The following is a 24,136-nucleotide window of genomic DNA, read 5'->3' as shown; positions in this document are numbered from 1 at the left end:
CTGTCTTCCAATGGAATATAAAGGATTAGGTCGGATGATCTCTGGAGGTCCTTTTAGGGTCTATAACCCGTTATCCCCACGTCACATTCTTCTGTGTTCCAATCCAGGCTTTGTCTCTGTCATTTAAATTTAGACTTGGTAAATCTTGTCAGGTGGCTTAAAATACCTTTAAAAATGTTTTTTAATTAAAAAAAATCATTGAGAACCAATGGTTTTATTTTTTTCCTTATATAATAATTTTCATTAGGAACTGAATCTTTTTTTTAATAAAATAATTTTTTATTGGTGTTCAATTTACCAACATACAGAATAACACCCAGTGCTCATCCCGTCAAGTGTGACTGAATCTTAAGTAAAAGTTAAACTCAGTTGTCTGTTAACAACAGACAGCAGACTGTTTTCTTGCAAATTTAGGAGGTTTCAAAACAACAAATCTTGAACCCATATTTTTGAGTGGATCTGATTCTTTCTTAAGTGAAGCAAACAATCAAGACATGAGATAATTTTGGCAAGAAATCTGTAGAAAATCATCTTGAGCCCATCCTTCCTTGTGTCCAACTGTTTCACACATTTTAATCGAGCTCCTGGCATGTGAGAACCAAGGGTCAGATCTTGAAGGATATAAAGATGAGTGAGAGACATTTCTGCACTCCTTCTCAAGTACATCAGAACAATACGTCTCTACTGCTGAAGGCCATTCAAAATAAACCCTCCAGGATTTAAAGGCTGCTCATAGAGTGAAGTATTTTACATAGTGTGTGTAAATAGCTAGCAAAACTTTGGAGAAATACTTACTGTCTTTCTGTGCTAACGTTTAGCCGTAATTGACAGAGAAAGCAAGTTAGGGTGTAGTAGCTAGTTCTTTACAAGAATCTAAATGTAAAGATTTTCAGTTTTTTAAAACCAGTATTTCTTTAAGGCTGTGCCTCAGAACTCTGGAACCTTCAATTCAATGTTTCTGTGTGTCACTGGTATGTAGTGTAATTTGACGTTGATTTATGAGTTATTCTCAGTTATCTCTGGCGCTATGCTGTGATGAAATCAAAATGACATTCAAATTTATCGTAAGTAGAACGTTTACCTTCTTTAACATTAATGTCTTACAGTAGTTTTTTTTTAATTTTAAAAAAGATTTTACGCATGTATGTATGCATTTGGAGAGTATGAGAGGTGGGGGCAGAGGGAGAGGAACAGAATCCCAAGCACATTCTGAGCTGAGCACAGAGCCTGATGGGGGGCTCCATCTCACGACCCTGAAATCATGACCTGAGCCAAAATCAAGAGTCGGACGCTTAATGAACTGAGCCACCCAGGTGTCCCAGGAGTTTTTAAATCTTGGGTGATTATAGTGCACTTTGGATTTTGTTTTTAACCAAGAATACTTGCAAACACATACAAATTAAGCCTATCTTTAAAGAAACTTTATTATACCATGATGTACCTTGGATTTTTGGTCCTATAAGGAAATAAAAAGAATCATCAAAAGGATGCATTCTTAAAGTACAAGAATCCTTAAAATGTCATGTTTTGGAGCTTTCTGGAATGCCTGTGTGTATGTGTATTAGTCAGAATAGCAAATTGCATTCCAGATTTTTCCCCTGGGACTGTGGATTACACTGTCTGAGTGACACTGAGACCCAACTCAATTTCACCAGAGTTTTCTGGGACCCTGCTGGCATCAGGATCTTCTTTGGAAACAGAGAATAAGGATGAACACATTGTCTTTATTAAAGACTTCCCATTTTTTAATACCCTCTACTTGAATGACTGGTTTTGTTCTTGTTTTGACAGTGATTTCTGAGTTGTTTCCCTTCTAGAACATGAGGTTTTCTTCCCTATACAATGAGTCCTCTGGAAAGTGGGCTCATCGCTTTCCTCTTGCTGATGGTCTGGGATGAGGGTTTGCTTTGGTGACCGTAAATTCTGGCAAGTGATTCCGAAGGTGAGGGTGACTATTCTCCAGTTCAGACTGGTGTAATCCTAGTCACTGGCCTTGTGTAGTCATTGATGCTGGACAGTCACTGAAGTTACAGAAATTTCCCATTTAGGAGAACATTGCTTTGTTACTTTCATGTACATACATGGTTGAAACACTGAGTTTTCCATCTTGTATCCCCAAACAGCAACAGAAGCCATAAAAGAGAATCAACCGAAATGCTTTCTGAGGTCTTGGAGGGGTCACGCTGTCAGCATGGGGACTATGTGGTCACACTACAAAGTTTGAGTTGATCAGGTTTTTCCCCCTATGGTTGAAGAAAGTGTATTAGAGTTTACCAATCCTTGATCATTTAAACTTCATGTGGTGAAAATAATTTTTAGCAATTCACAAATAAAACATGTCATTCAGATATAAAACACTGATCTTTATTGCCTGTTTTGCTGTTTCATATTATCTTCTTTCTCTTCACTAAATATTGATTAAATATTGTATTTTTAAAAGATTTTATTTATTTACTTGATAGGAAGAGAGAGAGGGAGAAAATGAGCAGGAGAAGAGGGAGAAGCAGATACCCCATTGAGCAGGAAGTCCAATGTGGGACTCAGTCCTAGGACCCTGAGATCATGACCTGAGCCAAAGGCAGACGCTCAACTGACTGAGCCACCCAGGTGCTCCTAAATATTGTATTACTAAGAGTTAGGCAATACAAGAATTAAATGACTTTCTACAATTTCTCTACTTTTTAAATTAAAGAATGTGTCATTCTGGCTCCCAGCTAACACAGAAGATCTGTCCCTCTGATAACCTAATGAGCACTAGGAAACATCTGATATAGGAACATTCCAGACTCAGGCAAATGTGAAAAAGGAAGGTGTGTGTGTGTGTGTGTGTGTGTGTGTGTGTGTAGCAACTACATACTAATATTTATATTTGCCAAGTGCTTTCTGCCAGAAGGTTTTCCTGAATCAACAAAAATTCTTGTAATTGGCATGTTTACCATTTTATGCGAATGTCACTAAATGCTCTGAAACAATCTAACACCACAGATATGAATTTCCTCCTGTGCCCATTATTGCTTGCAGCTCAGCAAAAAACAAACTTTGGATGAACTCCGTAATCATTAAATTCGCATTTTAATCTTTGTAGCTACTTTACATTGAGCATTTATTATTTGTCAAGTGCTTTGGATATTAGTAATAGAGGTAGCGACAAAGCTAGTTGAGGTCTAGGGGCGCCTGGGGGGCTCAGTTTGTTAAGCATCTGCCTTCAGCTCAGGTTGTGATCCCAGGGTCCTGGAATTGAGCTCCCTGTTGGGCTCCATGCTCAGCAGGGAGTCTACTTCTCTCCCTGCCCTTCCCCTGCCCACCTGCATGCACCCTCTCTCAAATAAGTAAATAAATCTTTTAAAAAAGTAAATCTTAAAAAGCTAATTGAACTCTTACAATGTGCCACGTACTTCACAATTACCTTCTGTCACTAATCCTATAAAGCTGATTTTATTACCCCCCACTTCTCAAATAGGGAAATGGACTTCGGTCTGCCTGGCTTCAGGGCTCATCTCTGTTACCATGACAGTAATTGGCTACTTCTTTTACCTATTTCAAACTAATAAAGTTTTTTAAAAATATAATTTACAGTGTGCGGTGCTCATCTACTGTACTTTCTCAGTAGAAGTAAAGTGGCCATAGGTATTCATTTACTTGTTCCTGCCTAACCCCTGAGGAGTCCCAAGGCACAACATCTCAGTGGTGGAATCTTAGTGGCTCCAACCTGCACCCCTCAGGACACTCTGCCAGGTTAGGGTCACTTGCCTCAAGCCACTGAGGAAGGTGTCCGTGGGGGTCTTGCCTTTTGTCCTTCTTCCCTAAATATGGAATAGGGGAGGGATGTAGTTAATAAGGCTTGGAAGAGACATCTAAGAAGATCTCTGAGAAGAGCTAGTTTTGTGTGGCTTTTACATGGATCATCCAGGTTGTATCTCTTTATAGCTTGCACTTGTCTGCCTGGCCTCCCATAGATTTGGCCATACCTTGGGCTTCCACCACTGCAGAGACCCCAAGGTTCTGATGTACCCCTGAGACTCACCCACTCTGACAAGACAAAGATCTCCTCTGAGGATGATGTCAAAGGCACCCAGGCTTTCCAATTTGCTGAAGGTGGTCTGTCTTCCCATTCTCAAGATTTGTTTGCCTTGCCAATCCCCCAAAGCAGCAACCCCAATCTGTGTGAAGCTCCAGTGCATGTTCCCAGCTTTAGCCCTCTCGTAGATGTTCACGATGTTCATGACGTGCTAAAGCTCTGAGGAGTCCTCTAGGAAAAAAACTGGCTCATGATTGTGTCACCGAGTGTCTCCTAACCTTGCTTGACCATAGAAATGCCCCTCTCCCCTTCCTCCTATTGTTAATATTAGTGTAGCAGACACCTAAGTCAGAGTTTGGGCCCAAGGCTTTCCTGAGACCTACACAGTGGAAGGGTCTGGGAAAAGCCTTGGCTCAGCTTAGCCCTCACCCCATGGACACTGTTGCTGCAATGGCCCCCATGCCTACAGGGTGCTGAGCCCTGGGACTTTGCTGGGCACTGTGCAGACTACTCACCGGGAACTGAGTTGCTATCTCAAGTGCTTACTGTGTGCCAGGCACTGCTACAGGGCTCTTCCATCATCATGTCGTGTGCTCATCATATGGCCTGAAAGACAGGTACTGGGACGATCCCATTTGTCTAGTTAAGATTCAATAACTTGTCATCTCACTCTGCTCCAGCCACACTGGCCTTCTTGCTGCTTTCTCCAAATGCGCCACACAGATGCTTACCTCAGGGCCTTTGCCCTTGCTCCTCTTCCTGCTTGATGACTCCCACCTTCATTTCCCTTGGATCCCTACTCAAGAGTCACTTTCTCCATGAGCGCTTCCCTGCCACTCCAAATAAACTGCAACATACCTCCTTGACCCCTCTTTCCTGCTCTATTTTTCTCTCTCATTATCTAATTATCTCTCTAATTCTCTCTCTCACCCTACTAGATTGTCAGCTGCTCAAGGACCCGGGTTCTGCTGTGTTTTGTTCACTGCTCTATTAGTGAGATCAAACTGCATATGTGAGGGAGCTCATAAGCGGCGGGGCTGGGGTTTCGGCTGTGGTAACTGATGCCAGGGCCTGTGCTCTCACTCTCTGAATGGTCTCCATAGGCTCAGGCAAAAGTGGAATCCCTGGACAAAGAAGAGAAACAAACCCCACCCGGAGGCCGTAGCCCGAATCGGTTTCTTTGCTGTGTACATGTAGGCTTATAATATTCCTCATTTTACACATGTTTGCTTCGTCATAGTTTTTGTGCCAAGAATAAGGCCTTTCTTTGCCTCGTCATTGACGGGAAAAAAGCTGGGGGCTCTCACATAGTGTTGATGGATGAATTCCCAGGAGACCCTCGAGGCCTGGATGCTGCCTGTGGTCTGTACCTGGGAACAGCTGCCTTCTTCCCTGCAGGTAGAGGTGGAAATCCGCCCTTAGCTGGACTGACCAGGGAGTCCGTTGGCAGTTCGTGGTTGCAGCGAATTCCTGTCTACAATTTTCTGAAATTATCTAACTGGAGCTTATAGAAAAATTTTAAAAGTTAACCTCTTTAACACTTAGTATTATTAAGATATATTTTGTGCAGTTTTGAGTTCATTCTCAGTTTTATGACAGATTTAGTGAAGAAGAGCAAACTATGGAACATGGTACCTCAAATTCGTTCAACATGGCTTTCCTGGAATTGAAAATAAAGCAGATGCAACATACTAGCAACATGGCCTGTTTTTCTATTCCAGAGAGTACATTTTATAAAACCTTTAAGATTGACTATCGTCTAAATAAGTCAACTTTCAGAATATATACGTTGAGAGGGCACCTGGGCGGCTCAGTCTGTTGAGTGTCCAACTCTTGGTTTCAGCTCAGGTCATGATCTCAGGGTGGTAAGGTTGAGCCCTGCATCGGGCTCTGTGCTTGGCAGGGAGTCTGCTTGGGATTCTCTCTCTTTCCATCTCCCTCTGCACCACCTCATCCCTGTGTGTGCACTCCTGCATGGGTACACTCACTCTCTAGCTTAAATAAATAAATAAATAAACAAACAAACAAACAAACAAATAAATAATTTTTTTAAAAAGAGAATGTATGTGTGGATTATCTAAAAAATTTTGGGGGCAGCCCTGGTGGCGCAGCGGTTTAGTGCTGCCTGCAGCCGGGTGTGATCCTGGAGACCCGGGATCGAGTCCCACGTCAGGCTTCCTGATGGAGCCTGCTTCTTTCTCTGCCTGTGTCTCTGCCCCTCTCTCCCTCTGTCTCTATGAATAAATAAAATCTTAAAATAAACAAATAAATAAAATTTTGGGGGGTATTATGATAATTCTTTCCTTTAGGTTTCTCATCTTCCAGTCATTATGCAAGAAGTTTATTACTTTTTGTATATTAGTTTGTAAATCAGAATTTTTTTTTAAGAAACAGACTCCTTTTTTTTTTTTTTAAGATTTATTTATTTATTCATGAGAGACACACAGAGAAAGGCAGAGACGTAGGCAGAGAGAGAAGCAGGCTCCATGCAGGGAGCCTGACGTGGGACTCAATCCCGGGTCTCCAGGATCACACCCTGGGCTGAAGGCGGTGCTAAACCACTGAGCCACCGGGGTTGCGCTAAATCAGAAAATTTATTAAGAATATATAATAACTTTTACTTTAGTGAATGAGGGTAACAAGGTGAGGCCAGGCTGCTTTAAAAATAGACTCTTTGTTTCATTTGTTTAAATATTAGGGAACTTTAAATATATTGCAATTGCTTGTTAAAATTACAAAGGTCCCATTTCTCTAGTTTGTTTTCATTTCCACTATTCACTGCCAACCATCCCAGATTTTTCCCTTTTCAAAGACATTTGGACAGGGATGGGCTAGAATTGGCGTTCTATGCCTGCTTGTTTTCTTTCTCAGTTCTGGTTAAATCTGGCAGAGGTGGACATCCAGTAACACTCTTTTTAACAAAGCACAATAAAATTACAGTTCATTAGAAAGTGAGCCCAGGAGGAGCCTGGGGGCTCAGTTGGTAAAGCGTCCAAATCTTGGTTTTAGCTGAAGTCGTGATCTCAGGGTGGTGGGATTGAGCCCCGTGTTGGGCTCCGTGCTCCGAGTGGAACCCACTTGAGTTTCCCTCTCCCACTGCCCCTCCCCTCACTCTTGCTCAATTCTCTCTAAAATAAAAAAATAAAATCTTTTTTTTTTTTTTTAAGCAAGCCCAGAAAATTAAGTCTTGACTTTCAGATACCATACTCAGGTAAGAATTAAAAATAATTTCCTTTTTTCTTGCAGATTCTATTTCTTTCTTTAGGGATCCGCACAAGATGAACATAGCCATGTGTGTAAAGCATGAAATTCAGGCGTGAAAGCAAGTGCTCTCCTAAACCGCTGGCCTGCTGCCTGGCCAGCTTCTGATGTGAGTCCCTGTGCGTCCTGCACCTGACCTGGGGTCATGCCATGGCTGTGCACAAGTGAGTCAGTGGGGCACTCTTGCCCTTTATTCTAGCATGTCGGTGTGATCGAGAACTTCTATTCTAGGGTAGTGCTTCTCTTTAAGGGCATGGAACCCCTTCCTTGGGGCTCTGGGGGAAACCAGACAGAAGAACAAAGGGACCATCAGAGGATGTTTACAAAAATCATTACTTCTGCACTTGCACTGTCAGATCACCTAGCTTTTAGAAAAATCAAGATACTAAGTGTTTGTTATGGTCGACGTTCATTTACAACACTCTAAACCAAAGCCAAAATTTTTACCTGAAAGTTTCTTTGACTTACTTAATTTTCATAATTGTAATCCAACTCCCATGGCCTTTGTTCCTATTTTTCCTGGTCTGGAACCCCCCTATACTTTACTCAGGGGTTGGTCATGGACAATCCTGATTCTCTCCTGGGTGATGTTTTGGACTGAGAAACAGAAGATGACGTATATTCTAAAAAGCCCGGGTTGCTTATGTGTGAATCAGCAGGAGATACCACTGCTAAGTTTGCCCAGTTTTGTTTGCTCATTCTACAGGTTTTCATTTTTGCCCAGTGAGCTGGGAGGCTTGTTGGGACAGTCTGTAAAGACCCGCACGGCCTCATTGTGTGAGAGGTGTCGCTCAAAACCACAAACCATTTCAGCAGTGGCAGCCACAAAACCTGGCTTTCCTCCTAATAATTAACAGCCCAAGAGAAGGGCTTGTGTTGACAAGTGATTTGCCATCACATTTCCATGTGATGACACATCCTGATCGCCAGCTAAGCTTGCTACTCCATGAGCAGTTGCTACAGACAAGCAGTCCCATTATTTTCTGAAGGAATCAATTTCTATTTTAATCTTCTGAACAACTTTTATTTACCTTGCTCAGAACACTACAGAATGTGAACAGTGTGTTCTCACTGACCTGTCCGGTTTTTTATTTTTTATTTTGCACTGTGGGTGTGCTTAGGTGATATGAGAAGCTGACAAAACACTAATGCGGTTTGATAATAAGCATTATTTCACAGTGACATTTATTTCACTGCTCATTAAAAATGCGTCTTTCTGGGGAGATAATATTGTAATCATCCTACAAAAAAGGCACTATGCTTCACCCCATCTTCATAGTGATCCACATGGTGTCCCACATAGTTGATGCCTGATCAATATTCATTGACAATAACTAAAGTGGCTTTTTAAAAAATTGTAGCTTAAAGTGGTAACATGTCTACAAATACGTGAGAACCTACCAGTACAGTGAACCTATTTGATTCATCTCTCCTACTTCCAAACATTAAATAAAATGTCATTTGTTTCTGAACTTTTTCAAAATCTGATGAGACTAATCTAAAAAAAAAAACTTTAAAAATCTAAAATACTTTAGAAGATTATGAAATTATATTGGTAAAAACAAATAATTTAGAATGAACTAATTTCCTATAAGCTCAGTAGATGAATCAAACTTTTTGGTTATTATCATTTAATCTAAAATCAACTGCTGTTTGTGAAAGAGTTTTAAAACAAATTATTGTTTTGTGTTGCTGGTTGAGCCCAACTCTAATCTCGAACTCATTGGAAATATTTATTGTAAGGATCTGTTTTTGGACAAGGTGTAATAATTGTCCTCCGCCGATAGCTTACATTTCATAAGCTTGTCTGGTTCCGTCTGAGGCTCTGGCCAACTCAGGTGACAGCACGTCACTGAGATGTGGAATGCCCCCTCCCTACCCACCCTAACCTGTGCTCCACTCCTGTCCTTGTCTTCTTGTGTTCCGGACCTGAGCTGCTCTCTGATTCCTGATCACTTAAATTAACTTCATTTTCAGTCATTCAATCTGAAGATCATGACTTGTATTTTCTATCCATTTACATCTATGCTGGACCAAAGATGGCATTCTGATTTCCTGGTACTAAATGTGGGATGTTCTGTAACAGACTGGACGCCCCTCGTGGATGATTTTCCTGAGTTTTTGGAACTCAGGTACATCTACTATTCAAACTTCTTAAAAGTCAAAATTAAGAAACTTGAAGTTGGCCAAGAGCTTACCTAGACCCTAGTTTTCCTGGTACTTCCAGGGGTGTGGGAACAAAGCAGCTCCATTTTTGAGAAAATTTCTGAGAATTAATGGGGTAGAAGCCATACTGGATGGTGGTTAAAAAGATGAAGTCTTAAGTCTACTGGCTTGGAGTCAAATGCTGACAGTATCATTTATTAACTTTTGACCTTTTATTAGAGGTTAGTATTTAATTTCTCTGTGCTCAGATTATTCTTATGTCAAATGAAAACAAGCCTTCCAGTAGCACCTCCTGCTTAGGCTACTGTACAGATTTAACGAGATCATGCCTTTTAAGCCTAGTAATCCCCGGGTATGTGCTAGCCATTATATTGTATTCCATATAGGCTCCTACCCCTTCCTGAACCTGTGGGGAATCCATGGAGGATTCCATGTGTATCGAGAGTCACACCAGGGCCCTGTGGGTGTGCCCTAGTATCTGAGCCTCCAATCTCGGGCTTGCCCCAATTGTTTGGCCCTCAGGTACTCATGTCTCCTTCTGTAATTGCTCTAGGGAAAATGATGTTCAGAAGTCACCAGGTTCTAGATATTCTAGAAGCAGGACTAAGTATCTCTTTAAGGAAGTGAGAGCATCATCTTGATACTCTTGTCTGAAAAGAGTAAAAGTAGCTGCTTTTCTACAGAGGGAAAAATATTTTTGCCCAGTGAAGTGAAATATTACTACTCTCTGCTTCTTCCCACAGTATCCATAAATATGCTGAGGCTGTTTATTTTGCCAGATGGTTTTTGAGACCCCGCTGAAATGAGAGATGCCCTCATTTTATATTTCCCTCAAATTCTACCACAAACCACACTTTCTTGGGAGGAAAAAAAAAAAAAGTCGCCATGTAAGCATGTTTACCTTCAATAGACTAGGAAGCGGGAACTTGTCCATAAAGGATGAGTCACCACTGCAGGTCTATAAAAGTAAAGGTGCTTGTCTGGGAGAGACAGCAGGCTCCAGGCACAACCACCAAGATGCTCCCAGGCATCCTGGCTGCCTTCCTCTGCTTGAGCTGGACTCAGTGCTGGTCCCTGCCCCTTCCCAGCGATGGTGATGATGATCTGTCTGAGGAAGACTTCCAGCTTGCAGAGGTAGAGTATCTTGCTAATCCCAATGGGGTGTTACATCTCACCAATGCCTTTTTCTTTTAAAAGCAGGCCATTCTGGTCTCTTTTTCAGCGCTACCTGAAATCCTACTACTATCCCCTGAATCCTGCTGGAATCCTGAAGAAGTCTGCAGCAGGCTCAGTGGCTGACAGGCTTCGAGAAATGCAGTCCTTCTTCGGCTTAGAGGTCACTGGCAAACTTGATGATAATACCTTGGACATCATGAAGAAACCAAGATGTGGGGTCCCTGATGTGGGCGAGTACAATGTTTTCCCCCGAACTCTCAAGTGGTCCAAAACGAACCTAACCTACAGGTAGATCAGAGGCTATCTTTCTTTAATATTTCTTAGTTTTGAAAATAGTATTAAATGCCTGATTTTCAACACAAGCTATAGATGACAGAACATGTTTGGTCCCATTTTTTAAAGGTAGACTTTAAATATTAAACTAGAAATTAAATAATTCAAGTAATAATTTTAATACTATTGGTGAGAATGCCTCATGACAGCTATTATTGTTACGTTAACCCAGCATTATTTTTTACTGGAAGTCTCAAGTATTTTTTTTAGAAAAGAAATAAAATAAAAAACAAAAGTAGGTATAATAAAATTTGCAAATGTACTACATGAGGCATACTTATTAGGAGTGCTTAAAAATGTAGAGTCCTGCTCTTTCTAGGAACTTGACAAAGCTATTTCATTTAGGTCATAGTGATACAATTCCAAACTTGTATGTAAGTTTCATTAAATATCTGAATATTTTAAATGCAAGATTCTAAGTGATCAGATATTTGGAGATACTCAAATGTCTGATTGAACTCATTTTGTTATCTTTGTATGACATCATAATTAATAAGTACTTTGAAACAATGGACAGCCAGTAGAACTTTTAGAGGAGCCATTGAATTTTTGAGTTGAAAAGCAGTATTCCAAGGAAATATATTCTCAAATAGCTTTTTCCTTCCAAAAATGTAATTGAAATTTTCTCTGTTGAATAGGATTGTGAACTATACCCCTGATCTGACTCATTCTGAAGTTGAAAAGGCATTCAAAAAAGCTTTCAAAGTTTGGTCAGATGTGACACCTCTGAATTTTACCAGACTTCATGACGGCACTGCAGATATCATGATCTCTTTTGGAACTAAAGGTAATGATGCAGACTCATTTTTTTTTACATTCCGCTCCCTAATTTTCTCCATTCTTTTATACCTTCTTTCAGTCATTTATTACTTTTTACAGGATTCACCAAGCATTTGTGCCAGACACTAATGGATATAATTAGATTCTTAACTCTTGCTTTTGTGTGTAGAGCATGGGGACTTCTATCCATTTGATGGACCTTCTGGTCTTCTGGCTCATGCTTTTCCTCCTGGGCCAAATTATGGAGGAGATGCCCATTTTGATGATGATGAAACTTGGACAAGTAGTTCCAAAGGTAATGTTTCTTATAAAGGTATGTTTCATAATTTCTAGATTAGGTTAGATAGTGATCCCATGGATAAGAAGTTAAGAAGCATACTGTAAATTTTATTTGCCAACTGATTGTATTTTTCAAAAAAATTAAAAGTTGATCTTATACTCATTAGTCTCTACAAGTGACTTTTCTACAAACTTATGTGAAACATTAAAAGTGAGCAGTTTCATTTAGTGGCTTGAGGGATACTAACTAACTTGAATTAGGACCAACATGTTCTTCTGTCAATCAAGGGGTTGTTACTGTGGATTACACTTTGATGTGTTGAGGAGGTATAGTTTATTACACATACACATCTAAAAACTATTAGGACTGAATAGGCAGATCATAGATGAGTTGAAATAGGTTTTGTTTCCTCGACAGAAATATTAACGGCACAAGTGCAATCAGTTTTCTGTTCTCTGTTATATGAGTTCCTTGTTTCAGATGTGTCTGTCACTGATTTTTAAATATCATTCCGACAAAGCTAGATGGTGTCTTACTTCAAATAGCATGAGACAGACCAGATTATATTTGCAAAAGCAAAATGAAACTCAGTTTTGAATGAATTCAGTCAGTATTTGAATCCTCAAAGCTCAAAAGAATTGGGAATATTAATTTAGGAAGAAAAGCCAGATTGTTCTAACCAGGATGTAACTCTGGAGCTTTACTGACCCTTGGTTGTGACAGTTAGAGGTAGTCTTCATAGATAGCTAATTTTTGTTCTTCATTTAAACAGAAGAATTGTTTTTCTGGGCTTGGCTGACCAATGCCTTGGTTCCAATGCCCTCGATGTGTCTTTGGAAGAAAAGGTGAGAGATTATATATTTATGTTCTGAATATTACACAGGTAAGAATGATTTTAGGAAGAAAGAATAACATCAGTATTGTTAAGATAGAGCCATAATACACCTCAGTTTTAGGCTCCTGCATAAATTCTGGATTTGAGATATTTAATTGAAATGAATGAATATATTCACAAACAAACCATGATTGATTTTTCAGTGGAAGGCCAAGAATGGAATCTTTCACTAGTCATTTCAATGAAGACTTGCTTGTCACTTAGATTATGTGAGCTCTGATTTCTCTTATGGTCTCCATCATTCACTAAGTTAGTTATGCATTTTCTCCAGGTGTGGGCTGTGATAGCAAGTGGTGTCTAAGGTCAAAGTGAAACCACTGAATCCAGCTTCCATGTGTTTTCTTTTTTAAAGCTTTTATCTTTTTCTCCTTCAACTTGAAATAGCAGTATTAGGAGGCTTAGAAATGTGTAGAAAGAATGACTAGAGGAAATAATGTAAATACAGCAACACAGTAGTCTTCTAAAATGGAGGAAAGTTGGCTAATCATTTCCAGAGTTTCTATTTTTTTAAATTTTAGAGTCTAGAATATTCTGAAAAGGATCATTTGGTTGGGATTTGTTCCCAAGTAGATTCCCAGAGACCCTATTTAGTACATGCTCCATACCTGGTCATCATCCCTTTGCATGATGCCTCTTGTTCAGATGATGTTCTAGAAACACCCCTGGTAGGACCACCCTGTGTGGCTTCCCAGGAGTCCTCTTTTGGCCTCCACTGACCACTTCCCTCACCTGACCTGAGAAAACATCAGGATTACTAGTGTCTCCCATTAGATCCTCATTGATTTCTAATTATCTGAGAGCAACCTATTAATATTCTAATTATGTAGGCAGCTAGAATCAAAGAGAACATGAAACTATTTATCAGGATTAAATCAGTGTTTTGAATCTTCCTTCAAGCAACTGAATATTGAATATTAATTAAAAAATAGTGAAATCACCAAGAAAGAGAGAGAGGTGAGGAAAATAGCATTCCCTCCATTAGCTGGTCACTGCCTTGCCTTCTCATCGTTGCTTTGTTCTCTTACAGGCTACAACTTGTTCCTTGTCGCTGCCCATGAGTTCGGCCACTCCTTAGGTCTTGACCACTCCAAGGACCCGGGAGCACTCATGTTTCCCATCTACACCTACACGGGCAAAAGCCACTTTATGCTTCCCGATGATGATGTGCAAGGGATCCAGTCTCTCTATGGTAACTCTTAATTTATCAGACTAGAAACAGAATAGATATATACATTTATTTTTCAAATTTATTAGTGAATTTATCATTACCATATTGCTGTTCTGGTTCTGTTATTTTTTTAAAAAGATATTCTTTATTTATTCATGAGAGACACACACAGAGAGGGAGAGAGGGAGAGGCAGAGACATTGGCAGAAAGAGAAGCAGGCCCCAAGCAGGCAGTCTGATGTGGGACTGAATCCTGGGACTCCAAGGATCACGCCCTGGGCTGAAGGCAGACGCTGCCCAGGTGTCCCTCTGGTTCTGTTATTAAAACCTGAGAAGACATGCCCATTTTTTCTTTCTGAATCAGACTACCTGCTCAAGTAGAAAATATTCTATTCTCCAAAAATTTTGCAGATTCATATTTGTATTTTATACCTTGTAAGATATGTTTGATTCCCTCAAAACACCTCTGACATAAGGAAGGAAGATATTTTCTTCCCCATTTGACCAATGAAGAAACCACACCATGTAGATCTTACCTAGTATAGCTCTAGTCCCATGGTTGAGAGTGAAGGTGTGGTCTTCATCAGCTTTTATAAATTCTGGATATTCCTTCAACTACATCAGTTTGCCACAGTAGAAACTGTTTAAGTGGCCTGTAGTAACTTTTACTCAATATCTACAATGACCATTTTAAGAATCTCTTCTGTTTTTTTCTTCCAAATTTTCAATAATATTTACCAAATAATTAGACCTCACCCCAAACCAGCAAAATTGCCTGCCACTAATATAGTTAAAGTCATCAGTGCAAACACTTCTAGAGCACCGAGCTCAGAAACCTTACTCATGGGTTTCCATCACATTTCCCTCTGGACTGAAATCTACTATAGCAGCAAGTGTAGATTTGGGCAAATGTTTTGTGTTTCTTGTTATTTCTACAGTATTGTGACCAAGGGACTTGATGATAGAACTAATATGAACTAGGTGGAGAAAAGGTAGCTCAGAATTTTTTACTCATGTGAGCCAGTGGAAAGCTACAAACTCATGGCAAGGCACGTCAAGGTTGCTAAGGCCTGGCTGGTTCCGATAGCGGTGGTACTGGGGTAAATTGGTGAGGCAAAATGGCAGACTTTTGCTATTTGGTAAAAGAGGCAAGAGATAGAGCAGAGGTGAGGACTCCCTCAGGGATGATGTGCCACCAGAAATGGCCTGAAGAGGAATGTGTCTCTCGAGAGCAACCTGCCCACAGCTTGTGCCAAGCATGGGGCAGGTTTCCTCTGAGTCTTGCTCACATTCCCACTCCCCATTTCTATCACCAACCTCAAGAAACCCAAATCTGTAGTTGAGAAGAATCTCAAAGGGTCTTGAGGATGAACGTGGGAGGAATAGGTCCACCCCCAAGAGCTTGATAACACTAGAGGAAGGAAGTAGGATTACATGGGGTTTGGATCCTGTTGTAGAAGCTGACAATTTCCTGTCCTCCCTGGAGGGGACCCATTAGCAGGGTCGAGGCATCAGGGAGGCCAACCCCATACCCTTTTCACATTTGTTTCATGACTGCAGGCCCAGGAGATGAAGACCCCAACCCCAGACATCCCAAAACACCAGACAAATGTGATCCCTCCTTATCCCTTGATGCCATCACCAGCCTCCGAGGAGAAACAATGATCTTTAAAGACAGGTACTCTTCATATTATTTTACACAATCTGCATGTCATAGACATTTGTAAAGTTCTGTCTGCAAATTTCCAACCATGCAGTCACATTTCCAAAGGTGAAGTTAATGGTGAAAATAATAGATCTTTGGGTAGTTTGGTATTTGTTTGTGTTTTTACATGTTCCAGATGAAATAAATCACTGATGCATAAACACTTTACTTTTCACCCGGTAATCTTGGCATGATGCAGCTTCTCTTTACAACTTTGGTTGTATTCTTTGTTATAAAGATAACCAAATGAATATAAAAATCCAATTTATTTATTTAAAAACACAAGTATCGAAATCAATGACCATATCAGTAAGTTGTTACAGCATCCACATGAATTCCTTTTGGTACAGAAAGACTTTTGTTCCAGTAATATATGTGGGAATTTGAGAGAATGAGTGCTTTACAATCTAAACCTGTGGGTTAGGAAAAATGAAATATGAATTTTTCACTTCTACATTGTTCTAATGTGGTTATTTGTTCATTTGTTCACTTACTCATTCATCAATGACTTGATCCCTTATCTGTGTGCCAACAGCATCCCTACCCCCTGCTCCATTAGAACTCTGATTACACTGTATCTCAGGTGTTTTCTCCTGTATCTGTTTCCCTGGGCCATGAAATCTTGGAAGACCTACTTTTGGTAACTCCTGTTTTTTTTTACCAGAACCCAACCCAGTGCCTGGTACATTTGCAAGATATGCCAAATGGAACAAAGCATGGCCTCAACTCACAAAGGCCTAGAGGCCTTCAAAGATTCCATGAGACTTTAAACCTTACTACTTTAGGCTAGAGTTGGGATAGCAAGAGCTTGTCCCCCTGGCACTGAATAGGACGTGGGAAGGAGTGATAGGGTATGATTGCTCTAACTTACCCGTGTGGATGTGGAGACAGGTGGCTAGTAGGATGGATAGTATTTGCACTTCAAAAATATGACTGCAAACTCTGTATTTTTACTTGTGTGTTAGATTCTTCTGGCGATTGCATCCTCAGCAGGTGGATGCGGAGCTGTTTTTAACAAAATCCTTTTGGCCGGAACTTCCCAACCGTATCGATGCTGCATATGAGCACCCCTCCCGCGACCTTATCTTCATCTTCAGAGGTGAGCCTTTCCCTAGCGAGGCCTCCCTCATGTCCAGGGCAGGCAGGGGTGAACTTGATGCTGCCAGAGTCTTAGCAAAGTGACCACTTCTGAAAAATACCTCAATTAAGAACCAAGCATAACAAAATAGAAAGCAGAACATACCTGGAAACTTTCCACAAAATGTCTCTGAATTTGACAAGTAAAAAGTCTGCATTATTACTTGTCATTACAAAGCTACTATTTTTTTTCATTAGCAATTATGTCAGTTTTTTCTTATTTCCTCTTAAAAATCATTTGCTGAGCAAACATTATGACAATGTACCTTTTGAAAAAGTTGAAAAAATAGTATCCATAATTCTCCCCCTTGTGAAACATCAATTTATTTCATTTCCTCACTTTTTTGTTAGTCCTTCACTATATGTAATATGTATTTTAAAATATTTATATTCATGTTGTGTATACATTTTCATATTTTACTTGTTCCTTTGACATAAAATTATGGACAGTTCTCCAAACTGCTACTCCATCTTCATGATCCTAATTCATGATGACTACATAGCATTCTACTGGCATTATTTCTGGTGTTTGACTATTATAATTAATGCTATCATAAAGTCACTTTCTATCTGGAATAAAATTTGAGTTTTCAGTCTAATTTACTGTTACACCTATACTGCTTATTCATGAAGAAATTTTAGTATACTTTTCACTCAGCTCCAGATTAACATTAGGAGGTAATAAGTTGACTAAGTATGATATTTGGTTTGTAATTATACTCATAATTAGGGTATCAGCATCTTAAATCTTAACTTTTGTTTGAACAATGCTCATATTTCTATGCTTCATAAACATGTTGACTGCAAACACTAATTTATTTCTAAATGTATAAAATGAGTCTTTCTTTGTTAAAGTAAGTATCTACACAATGTGAGTCCTGATATATTCCCTTGGATAATAAAACCATTCTTTTACTTATTCTAGGCAGAAAATATTGGGCTCTTAATGGTTATGACATTCTGGAAGGTTATCCCCAAAAAATATCTGAACTGGGATTTCCAAAAGAGGTTAAGAAGATAAGTGCAGCTGTTCACTTTGAGGACACGGGGAAGACGCTCTTCTTCTCGGGAAACCAGGTCTGGAGGTATGGCCGCTGTCTTTCCCGGCACATCACCTGTGTCACGTAGGCCGAGCAAGTCCCATGTGACTCTCACTGGTTTAAGTCTCTAATGTGTTATGTACAATGGCAAACCAGTCATGGATGTCTGTTCCGTGCAGCCCCTGGAGGCAAGTTCTCAGACAGGTGCTTGAACAGGCAAGAACACACATCCAGCGCTCCCTTCTTCAGAGCCAGTCTTCTTTTCTGGCTATTTGGTGTACGTCAGCCCTGCTAACCCATTGCTTTGACCTTGACATCTTCCTTCTCACCGGTCCTGCTCTTGAGTCCTCTTTCTTGTCATCCCTCCTAATTTACACGTGGCCCCACCTTCTGTGGCCGGAGAGGACAACGAAGTAGGTGCAGGAAAAGACAGAGAGAGAAAGAAAGAGAGAGAGACAGAGAGAGGGAGAGATAGAGAGAGAGAAGGCCACCACTTCCAGTGTCTGCTCATCCCCCAGAGAGGTTGCCGGAAGCTGCTGGGCCACAGCCCCCTTTTGAAGGACAGGTGAAGCTGGAATATTAGGAAAATATGTAGTTATGAGGGCAGCTCTGACACCAGAGCCCAGAGCCATATGAGAATATCTCATACGAATCTCATACTCGAAATGTTTACAATAGAAACTCCATCTGTGCACGTGTGCACACACCCATACACACATTCCTTTATAGTCATCTTTGCCATTTGACTTCCTTATTTCTGACAATGACATTCACTACCGCCTGAATACTACAACCAAGTTCTCCTGCTGCTCCAGTCCCCATGCCCTATACAGGTGCATGGTTCGGTGAGGGTGTATGACTTCCTAGATCCCAAATACACTGTACCTTTATTCCCTCATGTGACTGGAAGGTCTTTCCCAGCATCTCCCCCTCTTGAAATTCTACTTCCTGTTCAGAGTACCTGGAAAGACCATTGAACCTCCAAGTCTTTTGGATCACCAGCCATGTCTCTTCTTACAGGCTCTCATGATACTTTACATCTCCTGGTCATGTCGCTTGGCTTCCATTGCTTACTGTTGCCATGTATACATGTCTTACCTTTCTCCACAGTTCAGTGGTTCTTGCCTTTTACCTTTTGGAACATATCTCAAGGGTCAGAAACTCTCCTCAGTAATAGTAGTACATGATGGGAGGCTGTTCTAGGCTAATTTCAGGATGTGTTTGGTTGGCTAGGGTGTGCCTGTGTGCAGGGGGGTGGACTATAGAACTGAAGCTATGGGAGGAGAGAGCCAAGAAAGCCATGCTCCCCTTCCCAGCTTCAGAACCACCCTATGCCCTGATAACTTTTTAGTCCAGAAATTATACGTCAAATATTCTTGCATCCATTTCTGCACTTAGCAAGTTGTCTCACCTGTGGTGAGAGATCAGTATTTAGTTGTTCAATGAACAAACATGTATTGATTTGGGTCTAAGAACACTTCCTAATAATACACTTTTATAGCAGATATGCAATTTGTGAAATGGAAGTGAGCTTGTAACTCTCTCTACAGAGATAACGTTTAGGCAAGTCAATAAATGCTTAGCAAGCACCCACTGTGCACTCAGTGTCATAATTCCTAATTTGAAAAAGTTACCAGATATTTTAAATGGACTTAACATTTTACAACTCTTGTCAATTTTGAAAGGTGTCATGATCACACTGTATCATTTCTAAGATAATTTCTAAGAAATACAGCCTACTTAAGAGTTTCTTTTTCTTACTACATAGCTATGATGATACTAACCAGATCATGGATAAAGACTACCCCAGGCTGATAGAAGAGGACTTCCCAGGGATTGGTGATAAAGTGGATGCCGTCTATGAGAAAAACGGTAACAAGTTCCATCACATTAACCTCAATGGGGGGTTTCTGTAGCCCCTCAAAATCATTTCCCTTATAAAGCACTTTTACACAGGACTTAGAGGTACTAATAAATATATGGCAGTTAAGAAATTAGTTACATAGGCAGCAAACAAAATATAATACACTTAGAATAAATGATGATGTTGCTCAAATGATTGCTAATTCTACAAATAAGAGATGCCAAACTTTAAACACTATCCTAATTATTTTTTAAGGTTTTAATTATTTATTTATTTTAGAAAGGGAGAGTGGGGGGTGGCAGAGGGAGAGACAGAACCTCAGGTAGACTCCCTGCAGAGCACAGAAAGAAGCGGGTCTTAGGACTCCATCTCATGACCCTGAGATCATGACCTGAGCTGAAATCAAGAGTCAGATGCCCAACTGACTGAGCCAGTCGGGTGCCCCAACATGGTCTTGAATTACGCTTAATGATGTCAAGAGGCAAAGATTATTGCCATAACTTAAATCAGAGGTAGAGTGGGGAGTCATTTATATAGAAAGACAGATGAGTACTGTAACTATATAGTCATTTTTGCTTTAATAATGAAAAGGGACATTTTTCCAAACTTAAATAACTAATATCAACATGTGGCATCAAAACTAGGACTCGTGGTAAGATGACAACTATTTCAGGGTGACGATTCAGGAGACCTAGGAAACTCGTACTGCCCCCCCCCCCAACTATAAGCAATATGTTAAGACATGAGTAGGGTTTTAGACACAAATGTTGGCACATTAAAAAACCATGGGATCTCACAGGTTGTACTTTTCATGTGAGCTGGAGTAAACTCTTAGTGTTTTCAGACTCTGAAACTTTCTTTTTGGTCTTTTCCTTGCAGGTTATATCTATTTTTTCAATGGGCCCATCCAGTTTGAGTATAACATCTGGAGTAAGCGGATTGTCCGTGTCATGCCAGCAAACTCCCTGTTGTGGTGTTAAGTGTCTTCTAAATACTGTTATTTAAACCCTGGAGAGCACGGCGATGATACTTCCAGTGATACCAGGTGTTGGGGGCGGGGACATTGGGGCAAAGCTTAGTTCTGTGAACAAGCTTCAGTAACTTATCTTTGAATAGGCGGTGTCCGTACAGCTGTATGTGGCTGGAACCACAGGAAGTTATAAAGTTCTGGAATTCAGTATCTCTAAGGATCACCTAACTCTTGCGTGACACACAGGAGCAGCAGTTGACAGTGTTTCCCATAACACAAACAGGACATCTGGTGTGTCAAAGAGAGTTAACATAATGTTTAAATATATTTATAAGGAGTCTTTTAAAAGGCATAGAACTAAGTCACAGTTATGTAATTAATGAATCATCTTTATTAAAAAGTATAAAATAGTATGAAAATGGAATTTACGGGAAGCACATGGTACCATGAACAGGCAAAAGCCGAAGGGAAATATCTGTACTAAAGGTATTGTGGTTTTGCACTGAGGCTACTTGAATGTCCACACCCCACTTCCTACAGACACTGGATCTAAGTCACTCCACATGAGAGACAGAGCCCAGTGCCGAGGACAGCAGATGTGACCCGTGGGTTCATTTTAGTTCTCACTGTTGACAATTCCAGCGCTGCTCACAAAGAAGAATTTTTTTCACATGCTCTAGAAGATGCAGAGATCCTGTCTCTTTTTGTATTCAAACATTGCAGGTCTTCCAAAAATATCAAAGAATTAAAATATCTATGACAACAATCTAAGGCCACAGCATCATTCTTTCATAAATCACCTGGTTCTCTGAGACAAAAGGTCCTACTCTAGCCTTGTCTCACCTAGAGAATTGCTTTCATTGTTCATTTCACTGTGGGTAGACAGGCTCTTTTCTGAAAATATAGACTATATCTTATAAATTGGAAGTATGCTAACACGGAGACCTCCAAAATAAAGAAAATATCCCGCTAGACTGCAGGCCTCTCAAGGATGTGAAGATGTGCTCCTTCCTCCCCTTGCTCTGGTCCCAGCCCTGGCATGGCCTACCCTTAACCTGCTCAGGGGCTCACAGAGCGTTAGAGCTGCCATGAGCTATCTTGGTCATACTGGGACATCTCATTCACAGAAATTCAGGCAAAGAAAATAAAGTGTGTTATATTTGCAAGATGTGTTAGGAAGCATCTGTACTGTTTAAAATAAAAAAGAAATTTTCAACAGACATAATTATGTAGTATGTTTTGTCTTCTGGTATAAGTTTAGGCTTTCCCCACACAAAGAGTGTCCATTTAAGTTATTCCTTTTTCTTGCCCATATTTTTCGATGAATGTGGTTCACTCACTGTTTTGTTTGTTTGTAGAATGACTAAATTCGGGATTTAGAAGTAACTGCCCAGGCCATGTGAGCAGGAGCCCTGGTGGGGTTTTTTGGCCTCATGTGACAGGCCAGCTTCCCCTGGTGGGGTCCACAGCCCCTTACACTCTCCCCTGCTGGGACCTGGAGCTCCTCACACTCTCCCCTGCTGGGAGCACTATTTGGATACAAAATGGGAAGAGTGCTAGCTCGGGAGCAAGGAAGATTGAGTTCTGCTGTGTACCTTGTGGCTCTTGGGGACTGCCTTTTTTTTTTTTAAGATTTTATTTATTTATTCATGAGAGACACACACACAGAGAGAGGCAGAGACACAGGCAGAGGGAGAAGCAGGCTCCACTCAGGGAACCCGAAGTGGGACTCGATCCTGGGACTCCAGGATCATGCCCCGAGCCGAAGGCAGCCACTAAACCACTGAGCCACCCAGGGATCCAGGGGCCTGCCTTTCTTAAGGTTTAATGTGAGACTATCGCAATTTGGGGAAGCTGGGGAAATATAGGGAGGCAGAGCACTCACAAGGAAGGCAGACACTCCCCAGGAAACTTAGGGCCCACTGAGCTTAGGACTAGGTCCCTTCTGCTTTCCTAAACACTGCCATCCCCAGACATTTAGTCAGTGTCTGGTAAAGGTCAGGCAGCTGAGATGTCGAGATGAATTAGAAGAACTTGCTCTTTACCTTTGAAGAACTTCCATCCTACAATGGAGGCAAAATGATTAAAATTTAGTAAGTTAAGTGATTTGAGGAGAGAATGACCAGTTGCTGCAGGTACAAGGAGGGCTGATGATTGTTTTCTCCTAGGACACCCCTCTCTGAATCAGTCTCTGCACCATTCATTTTCCATCCATCCATCCATCTGCCCATGTGTCCACCCATCCATCCATCTGCCCATCTACCCATCCGTCCATCCATCCATCCATCTATCCATCCTTCCTTGCATCCATCTATCTGCCCATCCAACCGTCCATCCAACCGTCCATCCATCCTTCCATCCATCCATCCATCCATGCATGCAGTAAATAGTAACTGAGCACCTATGCTAAGTTAGGAGCTTCAGTAGACACTGTGGATGCAATGAAGTGGAAAACCTTATTACTCTCCTGGAGCTCGTGGTCTGGTTGGGGAAATATGTATTAATCAAGTAAGTATGAAATACAACTATGATAAAAACCATAAAGAACATGGTGCTCTGTGATCCTCCATTAAGAAGGATTTTACCTACTGTGTGGATGGGGCAAGGGCACAGGAGGGTGGCTCAAGAAAGGCCTCATGGCAGAAGAGACACCCAAGCAAATATCGAGTGTGAGTATAATGGGGGCAGTGAAGGGAATCAGGGCAAGGGCTCCAGATTCAGACCTCCAGACTAAAATAGATTTGTAGAGCCCAGTAGGGAGTGACAGGAGTGTTTATAATGATTTCTGCAGAGGGCAGTTGGGTAAACTATCCAAGAAGCCCCCCGGCTCCACCCTGTTCCTCCTATCTTTCCCCATTCTTCCTATGAATCAGTGATTTTCTCTGTGATAAACAAACAAGCAAACAAAATGCTTATTGATTGTTAAAGTCTGTTGATCAAAAAAAATGGAGAGAAGTCATTCTAAGGATTGGCATGTGAATATCTATTTCTTTTTTTTTTTTTTGAATATCTATTTCTTGATAAATTGAGCCACTTTATGGAAACAAACTTTTTTGACACATTAATGCATTTTTAAAATATTTTATTTATTTATTTGAGAAAGAGTGGAGCAAGTGATGAGAGAGTGTATGTACAAGTGGGGGAAGGGCAGAGGGAGAGGGAGAAGAAGACTCCCCACTGAACAGGGAGCCTGATGTGGGGCTCAATCTCAGGACCCTGAGATCATGACCTGAGCTGGGGGCAAATGCTTAACCCACTGAACCTCCCAGGCATCCCATGGATGCATTTTCAACATTATTCTGAAATAAGATCAAGGCCTGTGTCTTTAGGAGTGCTGTGGAGGT

The 24,136-nt window shown here is 40.8% G+C and overlaps 1 protein-coding gene across 1 annotated transcript; it reads left to right on the top strand.

Moving 5' to 3' along the window:
• The first annotated feature begins 10,418 nt into the window (after positions 1-10,418).
• MMP13 (matrix metallopeptidase 13) lies at positions 10,419-21,558 on the top strand. The gene is made up of 10 exons (XM_077893262.1): positions 10,419-10,579; positions 10,668-10,909; positions 11,593-11,741; positions 11,904-12,029; positions 13,937-14,098; positions 15,637-15,754; positions 16,747-16,880; positions 17,844-18,003; positions 19,727-19,830; positions 20,702-21,558. The coding sequence occupies exons 1-10, from the start codon at positions 10,463-10,465 to the stop codon at positions 20,800-20,802; spliced, it is 1,413 nt and encodes a 470-aa protein (XP_077749388.1). The 5' UTR covers positions 10,419-10,462; the 3' UTR covers positions 20,803-21,558.
• Positions 21,559-24,136: the final 2,578 nt, after the last annotated feature.

Source organism: Canis aureus, chromosome 3, assembly GCF_053574225.1.
Source record: "Canis aureus isolate CA01 chromosome 3, VMU_Caureus_v.1.0, whole genome shotgun sequence".
NCBI lineage: Eukaryota > Metazoa > Chordata > Mammalia > Carnivora > Canidae > Canis > Canis aureus.
Note: the sequence above shows the minus strand (reverse complement) of the source record. Positions and strands in the feature narration are given on the sequence as shown.